The sequence below is a fragment of the Podarcis gaigeae genome (assembly GCF_964106915.1).
Source record: "Podarcis gaigeae genome assembly, chromosome: 5".
NCBI classification, from domain to species: domain Eukaryota; kingdom Metazoa; phylum Chordata; class Lepidosauria; order Squamata; family Lacertidae; genus Podarcis; species Podarcis gaigeae.
The window spans coordinates 5474238-5500845 of NC_139681.1; the positions used below are offsets into that span (position 1 = coordinate 5474238).

Sequence of the window (26608 nt, forward strand, 5' to 3'; positions counted from 1 at the left end):
CACAAGCTGAGACCAAAGAAACCTAGGGGGTTCCTGGGATAAGGTGAGGTACAAGAGTTGTCCTGTTGCACGAGTTTGAACAGAATGAGAAGCTTCAGCATAAAGGTTATGCTCAGGGCTGCTTCACCAGCAGCGTGTGACATGTGCTGGCTCTGTCTCCTCCACCTAAGCATGGACCATTATCCAACACCAATATTTCCTTCTGCTGCTACTTGAGATCCTTTAGCTGGAACTGTCGGGGGTTGATCTGGGCACTTCTGCATAAAAAGCATTTGCACTGCTACCCAGTCATGGGGATAAGTCACATCTCAGTCTCAGCAGCAGAAAAGATCTGGGCTAGAAAAGAGGCAGATAACAGGGCTGCTACTACTGTGTGCTACATATCAAAAGCCACGCGCCTGAAGAAAATTATCCTTTCAAGAACTTCTGTGGTCTCTGTCAACCTGCCAATGAGATCTATTACCAAGTAGAGCTTTGCTTTATTGGAAACAGACAGGAGAATTCATTTGCTTTGGGTACTTAGGTCCAAAAGATTCTTTATGGAATTTATCTAACCATTTAACATTTTTATGTAGCATTATCTGCGGTTGAAGGTCTGTTCTGTTTCCTGATTGTAATTTACAACTTACTCTGAGTTTATTCAGAAATGAAATTGTTCCTTGCTGCCTCTTTCCTTAGTACCAGGTCAAGAGAAAGTAAGTTTTGAAGGTAATTTAAGAAAAAAACCCCTAAACAATGGGAAAAGGAGGAACTGAAATCCAACGCAAATTAATCACTTCACAGTTCAATCCTACGTGTGTATTCAAAAGGAAATCTCACTAAACCAAATGGGGCTTACTCCCAGGTAACAGTGCCACCTTGAAATCTTGTCTATTTCAACAGAAAAGGTAAGCAGCTTCCTCGGGTCTTAGGCATGCTTAGTTTTGGCTAGATTGTCCCTAGTATTTTTAACTAATGAACTGAAAATCACCAAAAATGGAGTATCGGGGATTGTCCTCTGCCATGTATCAATCTCTGTTGAAGTCATGATAAACAAACAGGATTTTAAGAACATAAAAACTGTATGTGATATTTTAAAATGCCAACATGTTATCACATCATTTTGGGGGGAAGGTGTGCCAAGAGGGTAAAGCTATAGTCCTGTCTACGTTTAACCCAATCCAGGTAGGAATAGGCTTCTGTTCTTAAATCACTTTTTGGTGTCTAGTCCATGTGCCCAAACAGTTATGGAGCTCTTTGCCCACTGAGATTAAGCTGGCACTGCCTGTCATATCTTTTAGGAGACCAGCTTGAAACTTGGTTCCTCCAGAAAGCCTTCATGGAGATGACCCACCCATATTACATAGCTGTGACTTTCTGTGAACATGCTGTTTCATTATGCTGTGTTGATTTGTTTGTTTGTTTTTGTATTGTATTAAAGTTTGTATTTTGTACACTTCATAGATATATACAGCATAAAAACTGAACAACCAAACAATAAAGTTTGCTAGCGCCTGGGGTGCCTGAACAGCACTTGGACAGTGATCATCAGCAAATCTATCCCATCATTTCCCAACAGGTAATTAACAAAGGCAAAACTGTCATCATGAACCATCAGTATTTCACTGAGCAAGATGGTAGTGCGCTGAAAATTCAGGCATGGGCTACTGATCTGCAAGATGATCTCTGGAATCAGGCCCAGGGTCAACAGGCTTATTGTGGATCTATGTCCCTACTCAAAATCAACACCTGTGCAAACCTTTCCTACCCGATTTTGTCCACTACAGCTGCCATAATCCTGGGCCATTGGCCGTGATGGCTGGAGCAGATCTGATTGCAGTCCTGATCTGTGATGGCATATATGGAGGGCATTATTTATTTATATGAATCTAATATACAGTGAATCAGAACTCAGTGGGCGGTATTGCTTTGAAGTTAAATTACTGTGCCTGAAAAGTTCCCTAATATTATGCAACCATTGCATGTCTACCTTTCAAACTGGCAAAAGAAAACAGAAGAACATTGGCTATATGGTTGATCTAGTGAAACAAAGAGAATTAAATGCAACATAAACGTAGGCACAGGTAGAACAGACACATAAAAGGCATGTAAAAGAATAGTGACAACACCTTAAAAGAGTTGGGAAAGAAAACTCAGAATGACATTTTATAACATACAACAAGCCATTACCAAATAAAGTGGAGATGAAGGAGGAATTGGGGTCAAATGGGCACCGTCCACGTCCCCTCTCCAGTCTGTGTGCTTCTAGATAAAACAGATGATCCTTTGAAAAGAAGAAGTACAGAAAGCATTATATAAAGTTCTGGTTTATACAAACTAAGCTGCAGCTACCTATGTACCAGTGCTACGGCTTAGGAACAACTAAATCACGAGCCCTTGTTCAAACACTTAGATGGCTGATGATACACTAGCCGCATGTTGAAATTGTACATCCAGGTACTTTTTCATACTGTGCTCATTATGAGAATTTCCCCCTGTATATTTGATTCATCTGATTGAATTGATTTATCCATGTGGAAACACAACTTTGGTACCCCCTCCCCATGTGAAAAGTGCTATAGAAATACTTTTATAAAATACCGGTAAGTAATACAGAAACTCATTCAAACAAGACTCAACGTAGGATACTTGTGAATGTAAGACACTCTCTTATTAATGTATGTCCACCTCTAGCACCATGAGTACCACAATCGTGGGTGCCTGGGGCCGTGGGTGCCATGTGGCATGCATGGCCCTAGCTCTGAAATTTGTGGGTGCTCAGCCCCTTCATGGGGAATTTTGTGGGTGATCGGGCATCCAGGGGTCCCAGGGAATTGGCACCTATGTCTAGCACAGTAGTGCATTCAACACAGTTATGCCTTGGACAATGATAGACCACTCCTTTATGCCAGCTTTTCTTCCTCCTCCTCCTTTTGGCCATCGTAAGTAAGTTATTAGGATACACGTGGCACTGTGGTCTAAACCACAGAGCCTAGGACTTGCCAATCAGAAGGTTGGCGATTTGAATCCCTGCGATGGGGTGAGCTCCTGTTGCTCGGTCCCAGCTCTTGCCAACCTAGCAGTTCAAAAGCATGTCAAAGTGCAAGTAGATAAATAGGTACCACTCCAGCGGGAAGGTAAATGGCGTTTCCGTGCGCTGCTCTGGTTCACCAGAAGCGACTTAGTCATGCTGGCCACATGACCTGGAAGCTGTCTGCAGACAAAATGTTGGCTCCCTTGGCCTATAGAGCAAAATGAGTGTTGCAACCCCAGAGTCATCCGCGATCGGACCTAACGGTCAGGGGTACCTTTACCTTTACCTTAAGTAAGATAATATTTTGTATCATGATTTATAAGCTGCTGTACATTCAGAAAATATACTTGAGCAGTGTTCAGAAATAGATTATAAAGCATAATCCAGCCAACAGAAAATCCACAGAAATAAAAAAGGCTGAGTGGTGAATGGTCAAGGATGATGGAAGTTCCCAGTCCAGCAAAATCTTCAGGTCTGCCCACCTCAGTCCAAAATACCATGCTTAGAAGCAAAGAATACTTATCCATCTTTTTTCAAACCTGGGTCTCCAGCTGTTGTTGGACTACAACTCCCATCATTCCTGACCACTGGTCCTGCTAGGGATGATGGAAGTTGTAGTCCAACAACAACTGGAGACCCAGGTTTGAGAAACACTAGCTTAACTGGATGGTGACAGGCTTGCCCCATGTTTGCCCATCGCTGGTAACGCAAGTGTCATAGTTGTCCATTTCTGAAACAGTACTTTGCGGATGTTTAACAGCCGTCAGCATCTGCATCCTGGTGATAGCGCACTTGTTCAAAGGAGAAAAACAACAACAGAAGACAAGTCCCTGTCCTGAGAAGCTTACAATCTAAACCGCCACAGAGAAGTAGATAAAAGAGGAAATGAAATGAAAAGCAGGGCTAAGTATGTACAAATGAAGCTATATATACACTCAGGTTCTGTTCTATGCAGTTCTATGCATGTTTACCTCAGTGCAGTAGGGGTTGGTGAGGAGGAGGAGTGCAATCCTGCACTCCTGCTAGTGCATTTGCACCATGCTGACCTTGTCTCCATCTTGCCCCTCCTTCTCCCACTAAGCCCTAGCAGTGCCTGTGACGAAAGGTCAGGTAAGAGCTGCTGCCTTGCCAATTACAACTGTATCAGAGTCAGTCCCCCACTGAGCTAAAGGAGACTTACATATTGAGTATATCTGCATAGGATTATTCTGTAGAGGGTCAAGCCAAAGCAGCAGTGGATCTTGGGGTCGGAAATTTCAGTGGCACCCTGTGAGACGCCAAAATCCGGCACCCCCTGCCTCTCACACTCCATTCTAAATCATAGCTGCATCTCTCCCAGTGTGGTGTAGTGGTTAAGAGCGGTAGACTTGTAATCTGGGGAACCGGGTTCGCTTCCCCGCTCCTCCACATGCAGCTGCTGTGTGACCTTGGGCTAGTCACACTTCTTTGAAGTCTCTCAGCCCCACTCACCTCACAGAGTGCTTGTTGTGGGGGAGGAAGGAAAAGGAGATTGTTAGCCACTTTGAGACTTCTTGGGAATATCAAATCCAAACTCTTCTTCTTCTTCCCAAGGTCCTGCGCCCAGAGCGACTGAACCAGTTGTGCTCCCCTAAACCCAACTCTGGCCAAAGTCTCATAGAAGAGGTGAATCTTGAAAAGCCATTTCAGGAAACGCTAGGTATATTTTTAAGCAAGATGACAACTAGGTGAAACTTTAAGTTGTGCCTTTTTCTTTTAATCTGCCATCACTCAACTCTCAGAACTAATACTGTATGCCCACAACTTTTGCACATTTAACCTGTGCGCATTCAGGTTTATGTACTTGGCAAAATATAAATAAATTTAAAAGGGGGTGACAAGTTTGGGGGACAGAGCAACCGGAGCTCACCCCGTTGTGGGGATTTGAACTGCTGACCTTATGATCGGCAAGCCCAAGAGGCTCAATGGTTTAGACCACAGCGCCACCCATATCCCATGACCCACCATTGCACGCAATGTGTTTTGGCTATACGGGATTTTAGCTTTAGGCACCATCCCCAGAATGTAACCCCATGTAAGTGGTCGGGTTACTGTGGTTCTATAGCTTTAGCAGTAGCTGTTTTATGTACAGTGTGCCTTAGTTGGATGCTGGTGGGGTTTTTTTACGGGGACAGCCCCCACAAATTATATATGGAAATATTGTTTATGTAAACTATAATTCCTTGAAATTATTAGCTGCTCAGGTATTACTCCATTAAAAGGAACAGCTTTAATCAATCTGGGAAGCAACCACTGGAAAAGAAAGAGTATTGATATCATATTATTTTTCTCTTTATGACAGCATGAAATTTTAAACCAGCAGACTTTAAGAGAATTAAGTGAAAATTAGTAGTTAGAAATGAAAAATGAATTTTATAGGGTGAAGACTGGGAATATTATACTTTTGTATTATTATACTGGAAATACATTTTGCAGAAAATAATCAATGGAAGACTAGCTGAATTATTTGAACCTTCTCCTGTTTGCTGAGAGTGTACACAAGCCCAAAATATCAGTCTCATAAATCAAAGCTATCCCAAGATGTGTGCTGGGGGGGGGGAGGGAGGGGGAACCTGGTTCTAATAACATCTCAGAATAAATCAAGGCAACATCTAAATCCAAGCTCAAACTTGCAAATCAATAAGCTGAATGGAAGAGCTAACAAAAACCAACAATGTATCCAAATGGAAAGACCTGTTGATGGCAATTTACACTCGTTGAAGCAACTACAACTACGCCAGAAGATTCTGCAGGAATATCCTGCAGCAGGAATGAAGCTAGATCGTGTTTGTTGCAAGAGCAAAGGCCCAGGTACATCCCTGCTTCTTCTCTCTTAACAACAGAAATGAACTGCTGGTCCTCGTCACCAGCACCTGTACAATACCTTTCAAGAGCAATTCAGGGAGCACCACACCCTGTCAAATCAGCAGCAAACTATGTACCTTTCTATACCTCCAGGGACGTGTCCAGAGGAGGGCAACCAAAATGGTCAAAGGCCTGGAAACGATGCCTTATGAGGAACGGCTAAGGGAGCTGGGCATGTTTAGCCTGGAGAAGAGGAGGTCAAGGGGTGATATGATAGCCATGTTCAAATATATCAAAGGATGTCACATAGAGGAGGGAGAAAGGTTGTTTTCTGCTGCTCCAGAGAAGCGGACACGGAGCAATGGTTCCAAACTACAAGAAAGAAGATTCCACCTAAACATTAGGAAGAACTTCCTGACAGTAAGAGCTGTTTGACAGTGGAATTTGCTGCCAAGGAGTGTGGTGGAGTCTCCTTCTTTGGAGGTCTTTAAGCAGAGGCTTGACAACCATATGTCAGGAGTGCTCTGATGGTGTTTCCTGCTTGGCAGGGGGTTGGACTCGATGGCCCTTGTGGTCTCTTCCAACTCTATGATTCTATGAATAGGGCAGTATAGAAATTCCATAATAATAAAACAACACAAAACTAGGAGGGTGCACTAATGAGCTTGTACTGGAGTGCCCTCCCTCACAACAGATCTTGGTATTTTGAGAAGCATTGATTCTCAGACTTCATCTGGATAGCTCAGTTGGTTAGGTCATGATGATGACAAACACCAAGGTTGCAGGTTCAATCCTCATATGGGACAGCTGGTTGTTTGAACACTTACTTTTAACTTGGCAATTAAGTTGTGCTATTTCTAAATTGCCGCTGGTTTTAAACATCACATTCTGCCTTCATCGTTTACAACAGTTCTGCTTAAGACTAAAAATTTGGGTTGATGAAACTGTTTTGAACAATTTTCACCGACATTAGGTTTTTACTCTTACCAAACTAAATCTTCTCCATTTATACGATAAACGAAAATTCTCTCTTGTGCGAAATGCTCGGTGTATTGGCTTAAGCCTAACAAGTAAATTAGACGGTGCTCGTACTGTCTTTTGTTATCTATGTTTGCACAGCTGCAGTTTCTGATTGAATAATGTGGTTTACATTCTTCAAGGTACCCTTCCACGTTAAGGTGGACCACAATTTATATTCCACTGAAACAGAGAGATGTGTTTTTTCAGTAAATCTTACCCGATTTGACAGAAACCAAAGCATATTCTTCATAAATGTTTGCAGATGCGCAGGATCGCTGGGGAAATGGTCTGCAAAATTTCAACGCTGACTTTTTTATTTTCCTGTAGAGTTTTTCCATCTCAACCTTTCAGGACATTGTGGCCTACAATGCTAGCTGCTCTGAAGTATCCAGCGCTAGTGTTTTTCATCCTGAATCGAGTGATTTGTGTGTGTCAAGTTCCACATGATGCTAATTTCAAAGGAAAACGGTTCCCTATTAATATTGGTTTCAAGGACCAGCACTGTAATTTTAGCCACTCTTTGCCATTTGTGAGAACAGTGCTGTAAAAGAAATGTCAGGAGAAAAACTGACACGCTACAGGATATGAGGTAGCACTTTCTTGCCATTAGTCATGTCTCTGTCTCTTTCCAATGACTAGGATAGAGTCATAGAGGAAAACACAGAAGAGGAACTAGAGATTATTCTGTCTCAGTGTAGCTGGGAAGGAAAAGATTTGATTTATGGCACCTATGACTTAAGAAACCTGAGAAGTATTCATTGGGCATTAACATTGCCATTTTAAAAATAAAATAAAATCACTACACTATTTGTTTCGTGAAGTCTTAGCTACTCTGTAACATAGCAACAGGGTATGACTCAATGACATCCAAAGGCAGCACTTGCCAAAAGATGATATACGATAAAGAGAAACCACGTCCCATTCAATGAGCTCTCATCTTAGGGCCAATGACATTATTTTGTTGTACGTAAGATTTTAAAGCTAATCCTTTCTATCGCATAAATGAGACAAATACATGTTTTCGATTTCTGACACACCCTTTGCCATAAGATCCCAGGACAGGTTACAATAGAAAAACACGATATTAAAATCAGTTAAAATGTATATCAGACAGGCATGAGCGTATGAGACTCAGGCTTTAACATCCAGCTCCTTTAATGCATTCGGACCAAGCATCTGCACCCACAATAACTTGGTTCGCGCCCTAATTTCCACAGATGTGAAAATGCATATAAATCAGTTTTGAAATAATCCTATAAACTCAACCCTTATGACAGGAACAACTCAGGGGGCTCCCCATAGCATAAGCTTCACTCTCCAAAGTTCTCTGAAACCCCAGAGATTCTTAAGGTTTTGAGCGGCTGATTCCCCCCGCCCCCAATTGATTTATAATGCATTCTTCTACTATTTACATACTTTACCATACTGTGATGGCTGCTTTAAGAAAAGCAGACAAGAAATAAAAAAGGCTCACTGGTCCAACCCAATAAGTGTGTTGTTACTTTCTTAACCGTATGTTTTTCCTTAGATCAATTGTGTTCATACAGTACATCTCCCCATCCTTTTATGAAGAGCTGGAACGTTCAGCTTAGTGAGGTCACCAAGTTAAGAGTTCAGTTTGGAGCCTGTGCTTGGATTTAAACAAAACACTAAATTTTCTGCTGATTTACTGACATGTCCTGTGGTTTTTCAGGTTTAAAAATACCGTGTACAAGTCAGAGTTCAACTGATATAGCCAACCTCAATAAAGCTTCTGTAGCTTGTATTTAATATCATTACTGCAGATGGAGGGGAAAGCTGGTAACTTTAGTTTCCCCCCTATACTTCAGAATATACAGTATTTACAACAGCATTCAAAAACATGGATGTATTTGTAAGCAATCTATGTTAAATAGTATATTGCCCTTTAATAGCAAAGCTTGAAAACACACATCAAGACAACGTGTATCTATTTCTTTGTAGTTTGTGAGAGAAGGAGGTCAGGACTGAATGTCAATTCCTTATCATGCAAAACCCCACTCCATTTCTCGTTACAGGTTTCACATCTGGTGAAATAAGCAATGTTAATATTAATGAGGAAATTATTATCCTAAGCTGGTCTTGATAGCTCTTCAAACACAGAAATACCCTCTGGCCCTGATCCTGCTCTGCATCCAGCTAGCTATTCTCTATCCACTCGGTCTGTGTCCATGCAAACTTCATTCTGTTTGCATTTCCCCTCTGCTCTTTTGAGACAACGGCCTTCATATTACAGCTAAAGACAATTTAGCAATGGCAAATAAGAGAAATAGTGGGGGCTCCGTGGAATTAGGAGTGTTGACACTGATCCACAATAGGGATGCTTCCAGTCACCTCCATGAAAATTGGAATATGCATTATTGATGTAGCTATAAATGAGAAAAGGGGGTGTTTCAAATCCCCCCCTCCCATATGAATGCTGCTGAGAAGCTCTTCTGTGTGCAAATTTTCCTGGCTGCATGGCTATCTCTCATTCCACCATCTTTTCCCCCCCACTGCGCTTGAGGCACTAGTGCAATGAAGAAGTATTTCTCACTTCTAACTTCTGCTAACTACAGCTCATGATGTACAGAGGCCACTTGCAAGGGACCCAGAAATTTACTGCACTAACTGTGGGATGTATCTGGACAAAGACATATGGAAAGAAGCTTTAAGAGAACTTCTGTGTGGAGTATGATCATGAGAAGAAATATATTGGGTGGTGTTCTTGTGTGAGCCGGCACTTGGGATTAAATATAACAAGCACAGCTGACCATAGATGTAAAAACTCGAGCAATGCACCTTCCTGTACCTCACACCACTTCAAGCGCAACTCACTTATACTTCACATCTCCTGCATCTAAGTAATGTTGATGTACTGTACCAGGTCAGCAGTTCAAAGTAATGCTACCCGATTGCCAAACCATAGACTGGTAACCCCACAAATTTATATACTCCCTGCCCACCCACCTCCTGCCCCCAGCTTGCTGCGCTCTTTCCCCTCTGTTCTCCACTGAAAGTTAACAATAGGGCAGTCTTTGTTTGTGAGTTCAAAAAGGCTCACATGCAAGTTTAAAGCAATACCAAATATCAAATATCCAGGCATCCTGTCCCCCCCCCCACTTATGTGGGGGTTACATTCTGGGGCCCTGTGTGCATAAGTGGAATTGCGTAAAGTGGGGAGCACCCCACTTTATAGGGAGAGCCCATGGGGGAAGGAGAGACAGAGGGGAAGAGAGACATGCAGCCTGGAAATTGCTTAGGGCCACTGCTTAGCCTGTCTTGAGCCTGCCTGCCTGTGGGGAGCCAGTGTGTGTGGTGGCAGCTGGCCACAGAGCGCGAGGGCTGAGAAGGGCAGAACTGGTGCCAGAATGGGGGAGCAGATGCAAGGTGGGGCAGTGGAGACTGGTCAATTGAGGGCCAATCTATTTATTTATTTCACAGCGACCTTCATAAGTGTGGGTGGGTGTGCCTGAATTAATAGAGAAACAGTTGCAAGAAGCATGAACCAACAGATGAAATAACCTTCAGCAAAATGTTAAATGTCTGGGCAAATGGGAAGGGTTATGCCTGGTGTCTGAAAGAAAACAATGTTGGTGCAACATAAGCCTCCTTGGGGAGTGTGCTCCATAGCCAACAAAGTTCTCTCTTGCTGTGCCCCACTTCAGACAAAGGTGGCACTAAGAGAAGGGCATTAATGCATGAATACAGAAAACAAGGAGGTTGATATGAACCGTGTTATGTCAAAGCTGGGTAATTAAGGCCAAAGGTATCAATGGAAAGTATGTGTAAATCTGGGCTGGACTGAATATTCAGTGACTTAAGAAACTGAAATTTCTGAAATTTCTAATCCAGAACCCGAAGTATCTGCAACAGACCTTGTATCTGGGTAAATACCGGACAGGAAATTTGTTTTTGTCCTACATTTTCACATTATGCTTTTAAAGAACTTTTGAAGGACTGATATTTCACATTATTAACATGCTTCATTGTATTATATCTGTTGTAAGTCACTTTGTGAACTTTTAATGTGAAGTGATGTAAATCAGATTAATCAAATCAAATATAAAATGGTCAGACTATTACACCATACATAGAAAGTTCTCAGTGAAATATTTGCTGAAAGAATATTCCTTATGCTATTGATTATGTGTGGACTTTCAAACAGGTGAGCATAGGGAGATCTCTGTGGTGTTTAGACACATTAAAAACTTTACTACTGATGGCATATTGTACCAAAGGGACACTGAACTTGAATTGTTTCAAACACACTGAAAATTTAAAATCAGTTAATATAAAGCTACATAGAATCATCTGTTCCTTTTCTAAAGAGCATGTTGAAAGTTAATACATTGCAGCCATTTCCTCTAAGATCTGTTTTTAATCTTCTTTACTATTGAAATTTATTGAATAACAATAGTGCTAGGTCATGAAATCTTTATTATTAAAGATAAACAGCAAAAGAGAGATAATAAATCATAACCTAAAGTATGATTTTGCAGTCTATATTTTTGTTACACATAAATGATATAGACAATATATGGAACTGTAAAGTAAAAACATACTGGAAAATCTGGAGTGAAGTCGGGTTTCTCCTTCTTGTTGTAAGTTTAAAAATTTGGGATTCCTATCAAAATAGCCACCCTGATTGCTGTGATCAAGAAATGCCAGTTTGATTTAATGCATACTGAGCCCACAAATCCATGCATGTATCAGTTCTCTCCCTCCCCTCTCTTTTCTCCCAGTTGTACTTTTCTCCGCTTATTTGTCCGTTTTGTAACACAAGAAATCTTTAATAAAACCTAATTTTTGAAAAAATGCATTGGTTAGCTTACTGCTTGGAGAGCCAACTGCACAGTTAGGGATTCAAAATGGTAACCATGTCAACAAAACAGCGATTGAAAATTGCCCAAACTTTTCTTTGCATGGGTGTATAGTTCACTTTAATGATGGTAATGACGATGCTGTGAGCCACAGCAGTAGCTGACTTCTCATGCTCCATTCTAATTCATAGTTCTGGCATCCCCTGTGGTGTCCCCAAGTCTCAGCGCCTAGTGTGACCAAACCAGTTGCGCGCTCCTAAATCTGCCTCTGGCCATGGATAACTAACCTGTGGCTCCCAAGACGTTTCTGGACTACAGCTCTCATCATTCCTGACCACTGGCCATGCAGGGCAAGGCTGATAGGCTTTGGAGAACCACAGCTTTCCCACCCTTGCTGTAAGACCTATTTTTCTTGCTTTTGTTGAACACCAGGAGCTCCCCCATCCCCTGTTCCATCACCACTTTGTGAAGATACCACAGTTCAAAATGCACTCTGCCTAGCTAAACCATACATTGCAAATGAAAACAATGAAGACTCATGTAGCACCGTAAAGATTAAACAATGTATTACAGCATAAGCTCTGCGGAATAGAAACTTAAAAGCTAGTTTGTTCCTTGCTTCTGCCAGGTTCCACCAGGCCAGACTTCTAACATAATCCACCAGCTTCTACCCTCCCAGATTCTGTCCTGCTAGAATCTGCAAGCATGAGCTTAGAGATTCTTCCAGGCTCAACCCCTGATTCAGTTTGACCCCACCCAGATTGCCTATCTTTGGAAAAGAAAGACTTGCCACCTGCAGTTTCATGGAAGATGCAAACACTTGCTTAGTACAGCAGGAAAGCAAGAAAAGAAAACAAGATTTGGTTACTGGAAATTGTAGAGCTTATCAGAAGAACAAACAAGCAAAAAACCCCAAAAAACTAATGGAAAGTATAGCAATTTTTCAAGCCTATGAATATTTAAGATGTAATTAGCATTCTAGATGAATGACTGAGTGAAAATGAGGAGAATGAAAAGATGGCACACCGAGGGGGATGACCTTTTTGAGATAGGGAAAAAGGAGAAGTGAAGAGTCTCTTGATAAAAACCATTAATTAATTTGGGATACTTCCGGAACAATTCTCAAATATTATTAAATACAGATTATTTAGTGTTTATTCCGGTTACCTAGTACTTTACAGCACAGCCAGCTCATGAATATCAGCAGGAGTCATCACAAGCTGAAAGATTAATTGTCAAATGGAGCTAGCAGAATGAAACCCGAAGACAGGTCCAAAATCAACTTATTTACTTATTTTCTCACATTTGCAGCAATTTGTCAGTCACTGGAAGAATATGAAGGATCACTTGAAGATGTCAAATTACATTTGGACTGCTTTTTTTTTTTAAGACATCATCATTAACCTGAAGCTCAAAGTGCCATGTTAATGAATCTAGAAAAAATATTTGTCGGTCAACAAATATTCATTTGTCCCGCAGAACTTCCATGCATCTTGACAAAGAGAAGCAAAAGTGGGGAGAGCGCTGTTTGTCTTTAAGGAGTGGAGGATCACAGACATTCAATAAATGAGTAGCCAGGCCCAGGGGACGGACATGAAAATGAGCAAGGGGCCTGGGCAAAGGAAGCTTTCCTTCTGGAGGCTTATTTCCATTTTTCAACTTTGAGCAACTCTCCTATCAGTGTTTTGTCCACTTGCAACCTTCTGCACTGCAGAATTCAAAGGAATAGAAGTGTTCCATCCCATCTCATCAGCAATGTGTTCAAAGAAATGACTCCATTCAAAGAACTTGCAAAAGTGGAAGAACGTGGACAGCTGCCTCATGGTTTGTGCCCTATGCAGAATTACCAGGAAATAACTCCCAATGATCCCAGTGGGTCTTATTTCTGAGTCAACACAGTTGGGATCAGGCTATAACGGTGCCTACACATGTCACAATCACTCTTGAATCGAGCTGCTGCCAAACGTTTGAAGCAGGCCCTACCAATGGAGACATTTTCTTATTGGGTTGTTTTATCCTGCTTTCTCCTCAGAGGCTCAAGCACTCTGTGCAGCAGTTCAGAGCTTCTTCCAAGTACACTTGGCTGTCAGGTTGCAACAGTTCAGGGTTAGCAGGGTTTCACTATGAAGCAAATCCCAGGCTTTGTGAGTGAACCATTTTAAGAATGAGCTGTAGAAGAAACACACGGAACACGGTGATTCTGAATGTAGGCAAAGCCTAGGGAACCAACCCTTGTTGTAAAAGACATCAATTTAGGTGTAAAGGACATCAATTTAGGTGGGAATGATGAAGGTTTGCTTATGATATTTCTCCACATTCTTTCCTAATGGCCTGTCGTGAATACCCACCCAAACCTCATTGATTCACTTGAGAGCCGTGATTGTACAAATATTTATTTTTGTTATTCGAAGCTATCTTTTTTGACCTATCATATTGCAATCCAAACCAAGGCAGCTCAGTGCAATTATTTCTCCTGGATCCGTTTCCTTATGACCTCACCTCCGCGGCCCAACGTGCAGGGGCTTAGGGAGGCAGAACATCTGGTTTTGCTGATCAAACAGGAGTCAGCCCTTCACTAGATGAAGAGTGTGACAAATTCTTACCCTGAGCGTATTGAGCCAGACACACTGCTTATGTGTGCCAGAGTATGTCATTGTCTGGTCAAGAAGCCAACCATCCAGAAAGCCACCAATTAGGGCTGTTTATCAAGCAAATCCAGTTATATAATCAAATATGCAGTGCTAGTTACTATTGAAATTGTTTGCTTGCTGTGCTCTGCCCTTCAATCCACTGTTTATGTGAACTCATTTAGGAAGCTTTGAAATTATGGCATGATTTCATGCACTTAACGTGGTTCTGCATGAAGCGGCCTTGCAAGAACAGTAATTTGTAAACTGCACTCCTGTACCAAAACACCACGAGGAAAAGGGCTTGCCATCCTAAATCTGGGAGGAATCCCAATGAATGCAATAGACTTCTGAGTGGGCAAGTTTAGGATTGTGCCGCAAATAAAGCAAATCAATTAAACAGGCAAAGTCCAAAGTATCTTTGCACACATTCTTGCCCTGCCCACACTTCTTGTCAATCAGCCTGCCCTGGGGCAGAATCTATGCAGTGGGTGTGATTTGTCATTCACAGTCACCTGATGCAAAGATGTAGCAGGACTTCTTGCTGCTCTGGGCTAGCCTTCATCCAGCAGACACTGTTAACAGGAGTTATTGTGAAAACCCCTAAATTCCTCCATTTTAGTATGGTTTCAGTGCAAACAGCTTCATGCCCATGGATCAAGACATGCTCCCACCACCCATCAGCTGATAGGCAGTAGAAGCATGCCTTGCACCAGCAAGCCATGTGTTGCCACACCAGGTAAAGGTAAAAGACCCCTGGGTGGTTAAGTCCAGTCAAATGTGACTATGGGGTCATAGGCTGAGGGAGCCGATGTTTGTCCACAGACAGTTTTCTGGGTCATGTGGCCAGCTTGACTAAACTGCTACTGGCACATGGAGGACCGCGAGGAGTGCCAGAGCGCACGGAAACACCATTTATGTTCCCCACACAGTGGTACCTATTCATCTACTTGCACTTTTTGGTGTCCTTTTGAACTGCTCGGTTGGCAGGAGCTGGGACAGAGCAACGGGAGCTCACCCCGTCATGAGAATTTGAACCGCCGACCTTCCGATCAGCAAGCCCAAGAGGCTCAGTGGTTTAGACCACAGCGCCACCTGTGTCCCATGTTGCCACATCAGCAGATGACCCATATCATCATATAGGTAAAGTGTTGGGCAGGTGGGCATGGTATTTGAGGAATAGCTCGCATACCATATGAGCTGAATATGACTTGTGGGCCAGAAACCCCTCTCCACCCTAATGCCTATGTTTCAACATGACCAGAAATCTCACCTTAAGGGTTCTAGAAGCAGGCTGCCACTGCCCCAAAGGAACAAGCAATCCTTGATTTTTCAACCTAATAAAATATGTCTATCCATTCTTTCCCGTGACGCCCCCAGACTTAGGTGGAATAACCTGAGGATGGCTAAAGGGTACCTACGTGATTTGCTAAATATCCCTTTTTTCCAGATAGATCTTATATCTGTAGTACCCCTAAATGCCACGCCCTGGCCAAGGAAATTTATGCTCTCCTTCCAGTCTGCAAGGGTCCCACATCTTCTTGCAAGACAAAAAGACCAGCTGGCAGCCTGGGAGATTGTAACAACAAGAGTCTTTAAGGACACGAGTGTCAAACCTCTTTTTGCCAACTTCTTAACCGACAATGAATGCTCGTTACCTCCTTCTGTTCCAATAATAAAGGAAAAAACACCTAGCCGGGTACCCCCTGTTCCACCTGCGACCCCAAGTGCCCATCTAGTTACGCTGAGGGATGATCCAATTGCAAGCGGAGATTGGAATATCCCTGAAGAGAGAAATCTTATCTCCTCTTATGGAAAACTCCCTTCAGAAGAACAGCAGGCTATTCTCGACAGATTGGATCTACTCAAACAAAGACTCCTATCGCTAGGGGACCCCTTTATGCCGACGAGAGAGGAGAGCAGGCGCTCCACGTCCCACAAGGCGTCTCCATCAAATGCCTTGATAAGCTTTCAACCTGCTACTTTGTTACCCCCTACTGATCTGAATCAGCAGTCACCTGTTGACCAACAGCACCATTCTACCGTGGAGGAAGTCGATAAACTCAACACTCCCGTCTCTGACCTTATGTCCAATCAAAATATGGAAGTTGAAGAATCCTTTGCTTCAATGCCAGAGCTAGAATCTACCCTGTCTGAAGATCACCAGGAAATGATTATGCATGCACCATCCCCACGCTCACGTCCTTCTATACATCTGCGTGATAATTCTTCTCCTTCTGCGCAACAACTACAAGTGATGGCTGGAACACCTCTTAGCGCTACCCTGGTTAAGACTGACAACTCTGATGGATCTACTAGTATAGCCCATCAAAGACCTACTACTACTCACCTCAATGAACAGCATTCGACCTCACCAACTTTGCCTAATTCTTCCTCCCCGGCAAAGCCCTCCCTGCCTGTTAATGTTACCAAATCATGGATTCGACCAACACAGAAGAAGACCTTATCCGCACAAACTAAAATTACTGATTTCTTTATGGGTCCTCCTCCTATCTCCAAGAACCTATTAAACAACTCAAAGTGACAATTACCGGGACAGCACAAGGATCTGACATTATCAATACTTAGCTGGAACATTGCTGGTTGGAGAACCAAGAAATCAGATCCCGAATTCAGGAAGTATATAAATTCATTTAATATCATTCTATTCCAAGAAACATGGGATGAGGAAGAGATTACCATAGACGGCTTTGATCTTCTAACACTTCCGGCCTCCCCTTCCTTGAAAGGTGGTCGCCCCAAAGGGGGTCTTTTGATTGGGATCTCACTCCAACTTCACGCCAAATTCACTCTGGTACGGGCTTCCCCGCCTTTTGCTCTATCTGGACTGATCGCAGAAGGGAAGTCCTCATTACTAATTACTAATGCCTATCTCCCCCCTGAAGGCTCTGCACCTGATCTTGATTGGAGATGGGAATCATTTGAAAATCACCTATTGTCATGTCATACCAAATGCCCTAACTCGTACTCCTTAATTGGGGGAGACTTTAATGCTCGTATTGCCACAAACTGGGACCTACTAACCAAGTCCAAACGGTGGACTCCCCCATGCTTGGACAACTTTGACTTGGAACATGCCAGAATTAGAACTTCAAAGGACAACAGAGTAAACAAAGCAGGAGTGACCCTTTACCAAATGGCCATTCGCCTGAATCTAGTCTTCTTGAACGGCACCTTCCCCCCCGACATACCGGGGGAGTTCACTCACCTGGGACTAGCATCTAACAGTGTTATCGATTACTTCTTGATCTCTGCAAATTTGGCCGTTAATGTACTTTCCTTCCAAGTTGAAAACCAACATTTCAGTGATCACCTTCCAATAGTGACCACTTTGTCATTGTTCCGGTGCCAGAAGGACTATAAACACTCAGTCCTTCTGGAAACCGCATCATCGACCAAAATAAGAGGGATCAAATGGTCGGAGGCTGTGGCCCAAAAATACCAGGAATTTTTTCATAGGGAAATCATTGCCTATCTACCTCAAGTAACTACTGATTTACAAGACTTCAATTCGGTTTTGAAACTTTTTAACCTTCTTATAACAAACCTTACCACTTTTTTTACATCACCTCCTCAAAAGGCGAAAGTGGCGCATTGCAGTACTGGGGCCCCTTGGTTTAACACCTCTTGCAAACAAGCAAGATCCCTTCTTCATTCTATTTATAATGAATACAAAAACTCTAATGCCCAGGCTCTACCACCCTCCTATTTACAAGCCAAAAGAGCATACAAACAGACTTTAAAGCTGGCCAAACGCGAATGGTACCAAAAGCGTTGGCGAGCCTTGATTGCGGCCTCTAGATCCCGCAGACCACAGGAATTTTGGGCTCTGATAAACAAAAGAGGAAGGAAGTACCCACTGGCGATTATCCCTGCGCCCACATGGGAACAATTCTTGAGTAAATATTTCTCTTTGGCAGAGGAATCCAATTCATCCACGGAATTCCGAGCCGACCATCTACCTTTGTGGCCCTCTACCGACCCAGAGCTGATAATGGACTTGATACTAGATCTGAAAACGGGCAAAGCCCCTGGGCCGGATCTAGTCCCTGCTGAGGCTATTGTTGCGCAACCGAGGTGGTGGGCTGAAATTCTGGCCAAAGTCTTTGATGCAATTAATTCTACGGGGCTTATCCCTAGGTCATGGAAGGAGGCCGTGATCGTACCAGTCCATAAAAAGGGTCCCCCTGCTGACCCAGAGAACTACCGGAACATCAGCCTTTTGTCTATCATCGGGAAAATCTATGCAAAATTTTTGCTGTCTAAGCTGTCCCATTGGGCATACGACTCAAATTTGATTGGCCATGAGCAAGCGGGCTTTAGGAACAATTATTCGACCACGGACCATATGGTAATTATGTATCATCTTGCCAGAAAATATTCTGCCCCGAGTCGGGGGCGCCTATGTGTCGCTTTCATAGACTTAAAGGCCGCCTTCGACAGTATCCCAAGAAACTGTCTATGGAAGAAATTAGAGAGATGGGGCATAGATAGAAGGCTGTTATGGCTTATAACCCAATTACACCACGGGTCGTCGGCTAGAGTGAGACTCACACCGGCGGGAAACCTATCCAATGAGGTCCCAATAAATAGAGGAGTGCGCCAAGGCTGCATTTTGGCCCCACTCCTCTTCAACTTGTTTATTAGCGACATGAAGCTCTTTCTGAGTGAGTCTCAAGCCAACATTCATGCCCCCCGCCTAGCTGATTTTCGCTGCCCTCTGCTCCTATATGCTGACGATGCAGCGATCCTTTCCTACACTAGAGTCGGTTTATGCAGAGCTCTAAAGATTTTTGCGGCTTATTGCAAACTCAACCATCTGACAATTAATCATGGAAAATCTAAAGTACTGGTCTTTACCAGGTCTCGGAAAACTTACAGCTGGAAGTTAGATGGAGTCCAATTAGAACAGGTTTTCAAATTTAAATACCTGGGAGTCTTTTTTCACTACAACCTAAGCTGGAAGCCACAGATACAGTATTTACTGAACAAAGGGAAAACAATACTTTACACTCTACTCCAATTTTTTGCGGTCGATGGAGCCTCCCACATCCCTTCTGCATTGAAGGTGTACCACGCAAAAGTGGTTTCCACCCTCTGTTATGCTGCCCCACTCTGGGCCCCAGGGTCCAATTTAACATCGCTGGGGACATTGCAGAATCAGTTTCTCCGTCGCCTCCTGAAACTCCCTATGTGTGTGAGCAATGCAGCCATACATCTGGAGCTAAGGACTGCATCATTGGAGACTGTCATCTGGAAGCGAGTCTTTGGCTACTGGCTGTCCAGCTGGCATAGGCTTCCCGACCATTACCTCTTTCAGTGCCTCTGGCGGGATGACTTTGTTAATCCGTGGGTTGGAAAAATCCATGCCAAACTTCTGAGCATCGGAATTTCCCCAGCAGACTCCTTAAAGATGAACCTACGCTCAGCCAAAAGCCTTATCGAGCAAAGATTAGCAGACATTGAAAATCAACACAACCTCTCCAGGGGTGGGGGTGTCTGCTCCCCCAGGTATCATGGAATAACCCCACCACTTGGCCTTCCATCATATATGTCATCTCTTTCATCTGTACCACACCGACTTGCATTTATTCGTGCAAGGTTCAATGTTTTTCCATCGAACCTGCTGAGCCACAGATTTTCCAAGGGTTTGGTGTCTCCGCTATGCGAGTGTGACGGGAAAACAGTTGAATCTCTTCCACATATAATGTTCAACTGTCCCTTACATAGCATAGCCAGGACTAAATTCCTGGGTCCTGCTTTACTGCGCTTGGTTGGCAGGCCTGTTGAGTCACATGCTGCACTGCTTTTGCAGGATACAGATCCTTCTGTAACTCTGCAGGTGGCGAGATTCCTGAATGCGGTTATCTCACACACAAAAACCACCAAAAAACAACATCAACAACAAAAACTAATCGGACAGTTATGATGAGAGTGCATGACGGATCTCGTCTCCAGTTCTCCTTTTTCTGTGAACCGTCCCTTGGATTTTTCCGGGCCCCAAGCTGTTATTTGTCACTGCTCAATGACCCACCCTTGCATCGTGGTGTTCCCCTTCTGTTGTTAGATGTATTGGTTTTTATGTTTCTGTGCTTTTAGGTTTGTACATATTTTATGGGCTAATAGCCGTAAATAAATAAATTTGAATTTGAATGCCTATGTTTGAAACACAGAGACATGAAGGCAGCAGTGGGGTTCCTCTGATTAACCCTTCCTGAATTTGCCAGGGACTGAACCCAGTATCTTTCGCACGCTAAGCATATGCTCTGCCACAAAGGGAAGAAAAGTATCTCAGCTATTAGAAGACACAGAGCCTATAATGATAAGGTAGCACCGTGACAATGATATGCAGTGACATTTAGGTCAGACCGATGGATTATGCATCAGCCACCAATTCAAAATGAAATTTTAATTTACCTTTTCCCAATTCAGGAAGAAGGCAGGGACCATAACAGCACGGATCCACTCAAGTATTCTGTTAAATTTGGAGTACATTATTTATCTTTTCATTTTGACAGAAGCATCAGATCTCTATGCTGTAACACTATGCAGTAAATCCCAGAATGGATTTGAGGTCCTGATGATCAAGAACAGCAGCAGAGCACATGCTCAGCGAAAGGACTTTGCATGCTGACTGTTCCAGGTTCAGTCTCTGGCGGCTCTTGCTGATAAGGTTCTGGAAGTAGGTAATCGTAAGAGCTTCTACCAGACAGAGTAGATGACACTATGCCAGACAAATAGTCTGACCCTTATACAATATGAAAATTTGAATTCTGAGGTTGCGTTGAAACTTGCCCATTGTTCCTTTGGCTCTCTTATGAATCAGCGAGGCCACAGAATGTAGGTGTGATCAGGCAGAAAATAATTTATTGCTCATGAGGACAATCTTACATCAAGAGTACTGAAGAACAGAGTGGGTGATTAACAACCACAATGTGCACCTCTTACCGAGCATCACGTCACGTGGCTCTGGGCTTATGATGGAACTCAAAACAATCCATATGCAGGGAGGCTTCCCTTGTGCAAATCTTGCACCTTTTTTTTGCCTTGGTGCTTGAATCACACGTGCAGATGTATATACATAGACTTCAGGTCCCTTTCTACTTGTGTTGTGCACAAGAGTAGAGCAGAAAGAAAATGCATGAACCTAAATCTTATCCCCCCTCCTCACGGCAAGCTGGGGTTAAGTGTGGACCACAAACTATAAGCCCACTCTGCTTCTTCTGGTTTTGGTGTAGTTAGATAAAGGTCTAAATGCTCTTTGGACGATGTACCTAAAGGCTGAGTGATTTCACACATCTGGCGTGACCACCTGAGGGAAAGAACAGGCAGTGGGTCATATGGTACCAGGAAAGGCTGTGACTAGACTTTTCAAAAAAAACCCCAATAATGCATTTTTACCCCCAGTTCTCATTTCACACTGGCAGGATGTGCACAGAGAAGTGTATAACAAGACAAAGCCATGGCTTCTCCAGCTATCCACACATCCTATGTCTCATACAAAGACTCCTTCAAAACAATGAGACCTGACTTTCTCTGCAGTAGTTTGCTCAAGAAGTATTAATAAGTGCCTTCATTACAAAGGTCAACTACTCTAGTTTTAAAGAACCAGCTGAGTCAATAGTTCTCTTTTTCTTTACTTATTGCTACAGTTTTGATAATACAGCTTTTGTCAAAAGGGCCTCAATCTCCATTGTCAGAAGAAGCAAATCAAGCACAGGGTAGGAATAAGGAGAGAAATTTGGTTCAATTTGCATTTATGAAGCCATGGAATTGGAGTTCACAGATGAACTTGACCTGGGTCAAATTCAGCTCTGCAACATGGACTTCAGAATCCTGGGAGTGGGAAATGAATGAATGCAATAGCCCTTCTTTAGGTGTTCCCTTCAACCACAGAACTTCCTAATCTGCTCTTTACCAGTGGCTGCTGGTCACTCACTACTTTGTTTTGCAAGGACAGGCGGAGACCCCCCAAACCCCAGGCGACCCCTGGGAGGAATAATGACACCTGACAACGTGTTATGGGATTAAAATTGGCCACAACTTTATTAAATTCTCAGATGTAGGAAGACCTTGGCTTAGGCATTGGGCATTTATCCCTCCCAGTCCCCAGCCGGGGATCTGGGAAACATCAGGGTTATCCAAAGTATGTGGGGATTGGGCTGACTCTGGAGAATATCTGTTCAAGCAGAGAGTCTGCCCCCCCCCCATTTCACCGCATCGTGGGAGAGAGCACTGACAACCCATTGGCGTATGGCCAGCGCCTCCCCTCAAAGCAACCCCTTTAACGAGTAACCCTGGGTTCGCCGCTGCAGGGGGGGGCATGGGTCACCACTTCATGCCCCCCCCCCAATTGAGGGAAGATAGACTAAAGGATTCCTCCCAAGGCCTACAAACCACCAAAGTTGTGACGTTTTGCTACGGGGAAGAAGAAACCTGCCAATGCAGGGGAATTCCTTCCCGGTCCCTCAACGGCGACCATCTAGGACCGCAACAGCACCTGCATAGCTGTAAAGAAGGTTAAACTGCAAAAGAAGGCATAAACTGAGGGAGGGCAGGGTGAGGGAAGTTCAGGAGCAACAGGACCAACAGGTAAATTACACCCTCTATTGTGCGTGTGGGCGGTCCTAACTCTTCCTGGCCAGCTCCCTTGGCAATGCCCCCCCCCCCCGCCAGGATTGGCTAATTGACGAGGCCAGGTGGGAACCTATAGGTATCCAACTCGGGGGGCAGCGAAGCCAGCTACCTTGCCGGGGGTCTAGTAGTCTCCGGGGGGCTGCGCGCGACCACGCAAAAGCCGCGCCACAGTTAATGCGGGGAGTGGTCATTATACTGTATTATTTAACCACTTTACCTCATCAGTTAAAAAAAACAACAACCCTTCTCTCATTACACCAATTTAGGTAAATACTTCATGCCTTGGGTGAAGTCTGCCTCATATAAGCTCACGCCCCAGAACATTTGTTCATCTTTGAAGGTGCCACAGGACTTAGAAACGGCTCTCCTTTTCTTTCAGCTGGTGGATTCACGCAAGCGTTTTATAACTTACCATGAGGTGAAACACATTTTTCAATACTTTTGTCACATGGCCTCACGGTTGACTAATATCACTAATCCTATATAACAGATGTCTTATTAATATAACAATATCCATTTATCCACATTTCCTTTACTTGTCAGATGTGCGGAGTGGGGAGCCATAACATAAATTTTGGTTATGGAGACTATTAATAAAAAGCATTTCAACTTGTCAGTTTTAAATGCCTGGTGTTTTTTTTTTTTTAATAAAAAAACACAACACCAATACATGCATGTCCAGGGACATTCCATAGGCCACATTTAGATCCTGTGACAGCTGTATAAGTTTATATCCCAGTTCCCTTGTGATAGGTGTAGCGCTTTTCCTAGGTGCCTATAACTACTGAAAGAATTAAGGGAATCTATTTGCAGGCTGCATGAGAAGGACAAAGAGCAGAAACAATGAACTGAAATCTGTGAATTCAAACAATGCACTGGAGCTCAACAGATAATAAATGGCAGGTAAAAAAAGTGCAGTTGGAAATGCTGGGCTCAGGTAGATTTACACCCTAATCCTAACCTTGTTTGTGTCAAATTAAGAGCTAAAACAGGTGAGCAGAAGCCCCTTATTGTTTCATGGCAGCGGAAAAATCAAATACAAAACAAACGAGTCAGAGAAAGGGTTCTAGATTAGCATGCACCCCAGAATGCTATTTTGGGGGAAGGGGGAGGATCAAAATGTTTGTGCATTTCTTTTCATCATGCGGGGCTCAAACTCATCCACTACAGCTCTAAGGCTTTAGTCCTAAGGACAGTTACTTATGAGCAAGCTACTCTGAAATCAATGAGATGTACTGTGCATTCCTAACCACAGCCACTCAAAATCAAGTCCTATTGAATTCCTTGTGGCGTACTGCCTACTGATATCAGTGGGATGCACGTTCAAGTCTACATAGGGAGAATTGCAGCTTTAGCATTCTGTTTGTTTTTTTAAAAAAACAAATGAAGAAAAAGCCCAGTGGCTTGAAAGGCTAGGGATACGGTGGGAATCAAACATCCCAGTACAATCCAGACAGAATTAACAACCACAGCAATCAGAACAACCATTGCCTTCCGTGGAGCACTTCTGAGTCTTCAAAATGCTTCACGGACATGAGCTTGCTATAATCCTTACACAACAGCTACCTAGGTTAGTATAACCTATAGTATATATAGGTTAGTGAGCATAACTCCCATGTATGTACAGTGGTACCTCAGGTTAAGTACTTAATTCGTTCCAGAGGTCCGTTCTTAACCTGAAACTGTTCTTAACCTGAAGCACCACTTTAGCTAATGGGGCCTCCTGTTGCTGCCGCGCCGCTGGAGCACAATTACTGTTCTCATCCCAAAGCAAAGTTCTTAACCTGAAGCACTATTTCTGGGTTAGCGGAGTCTGTAACCTGAAGCGTATGTAACCTGAAGCGTATGTAACCTGAGGTACCACTGTACTGGGGAATGAGGCTGTGTGTCTGAGTTCATGAGTTCGTGGAGGAGGTGAAATTTGAACTGCTGTCTTCCCGATTCTGAGCTCAGCCTCTTAGCTACATCCCTCCTCATTTTATGCATTTTTCATTTTAATTGATTGATTGATGAGGAAATACATGGAAGCTCACAAAACAGCTAACAGAACCAAGAATGAGAAACAGGCCTGCAAGAATTCACTGAGTAATTAATTACAGAGCATTTAGTCAATGCTGAAGCGGAACAAACCATTGGCAGCCTTTTCTACTGGACGCATTATTTATTTCGAAAATCATTTATAGGCTGCCTCTAGGGGACGTAACCCACCCAAGGCAACTCACAATATCATAGAAGTAGAGTGACTACAAATAATTAAAAACAAAAAAACACCAATCAATCAATCTGACGTTTTGTTTGGTTGCAACCTTTCCAAAGTTAAAACCATGCTCAGGCGGCTTACAACATATAAGAGATTGCATATTTACAAACATAAAAAGTAGTCATAAACAATAAAATCATCAAAAAGTGCACAACCAAATCAAACAATTTCCACGTAAACTAACAAAAATGATAAAGTGAATAGGCAGCACACTAACATAACAACTAACATTTTTAGATAGATTGTAAAATAGCTCTCTGTGGGTGGGAACCTATTTAACAAATGGCAATCCAAGAAAAGGGGTGTGTGTGCAAAGCGTGTTCTCCATTAAATGAGAGCGCGTGCTGCGGTGTGGGCCGCCAGGCCAGCCCTGTGTTGCCAGGCAGGTTAATGGCTATTGACTGGTGCATCGAGTGGCTGAGCGGGTTGCTGTGGCAAATTGCATGTAGCAAATTGGTGGGTGGGACCATAGTCTTTAAATACCGGGGCACTCTGGGTTTTGCTTTCTCTTTTGCAGGGTGCATTGGATCACCCACCCACCCGCCCTGGTGTTGACCTTGCTTTGCCTGTCATGGGGTCGCCTGCCTTGGTGCAGGGGCCTAGTAGGAATTTTGCCATTTGGCTGATTGGCTGGTGCCACTTGGTTTTTGCCTACTACTTAGCAATTTGTCACAACTTGTAAGGTTGCGGTTAGGCATTGGTTATAAAAAGCTGGTGGTGGAGGGGTCAGGATAGGCTGTGCCTCCCCTTCCAATGGCACTGGAGGGAATTCCGTTAAAGGAATCCTGGGGCTTGCCACGATTTCGTCCAATCCCTGTCATGGGACCAGGGCCGGCAAGCTTTGGGGAGCTGGTTGGGTGAGCGGTGAGGGACCGACGCTCAGCTCAACTGATCCCCAACATTGACTTTCCCTTCTACTGGCTTCCGATTGGCGTTCGGAATGTCAGTTCTGTCCCAGGCATGGGGACAGATAGTCAGAACCAATGTCTAAACAACCACTCACAGATTTTGTATTTTAATAAAGTTGTGGCAAAAATAGTGCCTTAAACTAAAATTACGTGTGATGTGTGAATTATTTTGAGGGGTGGCTTGGGGACCTACACACACAATGGCTGGTTTGAAATGGGTGGGTGGTGGGGAGGCAGATTCTAGTTATTTTTTATTATCTATATAGTTCATCTGAACAGGGTTGGAGGAAGAGGGACTATTTAGCTACGTATCTAGGCTCTTGGCTCTTGATAGATGTATCTTGAAGCAACAACAAAGGCCACATACGCTGATATACATATCAGCAAAACAAAAAATGCAGCCTAAGAATACAAATATACAAAGTGCATTGCTGTACTAGGGTGATTGTGAACATTCCTTCACAAAACCAATAGTATAT

The 26608-nt window shown here is 43.3% G+C and overlaps 1 protein-coding gene across 2 annotated transcripts in view; it reads right to left on the reverse strand.

Annotated features, from left to right (window-relative positions):
* The window catches only part of SEMA3E (semaphorin 3E), a 185844-nt gene that overhangs the window by 35994 nt on the left and 123242 nt on the right, over positions 1-26608 (reverse strand). For both annotated transcript variants that reach the window (XM_083738743.1, XM_083738744.1), the window contains exon 5: positions 2170-2263. In XM_083738743.1, coding sequence (XP_083594869.1) covers positions 2170-2263 — 94 coding nt within the window. The remainder of the gene's footprint in view (positions 1-2169; positions 2264-26608) is intronic.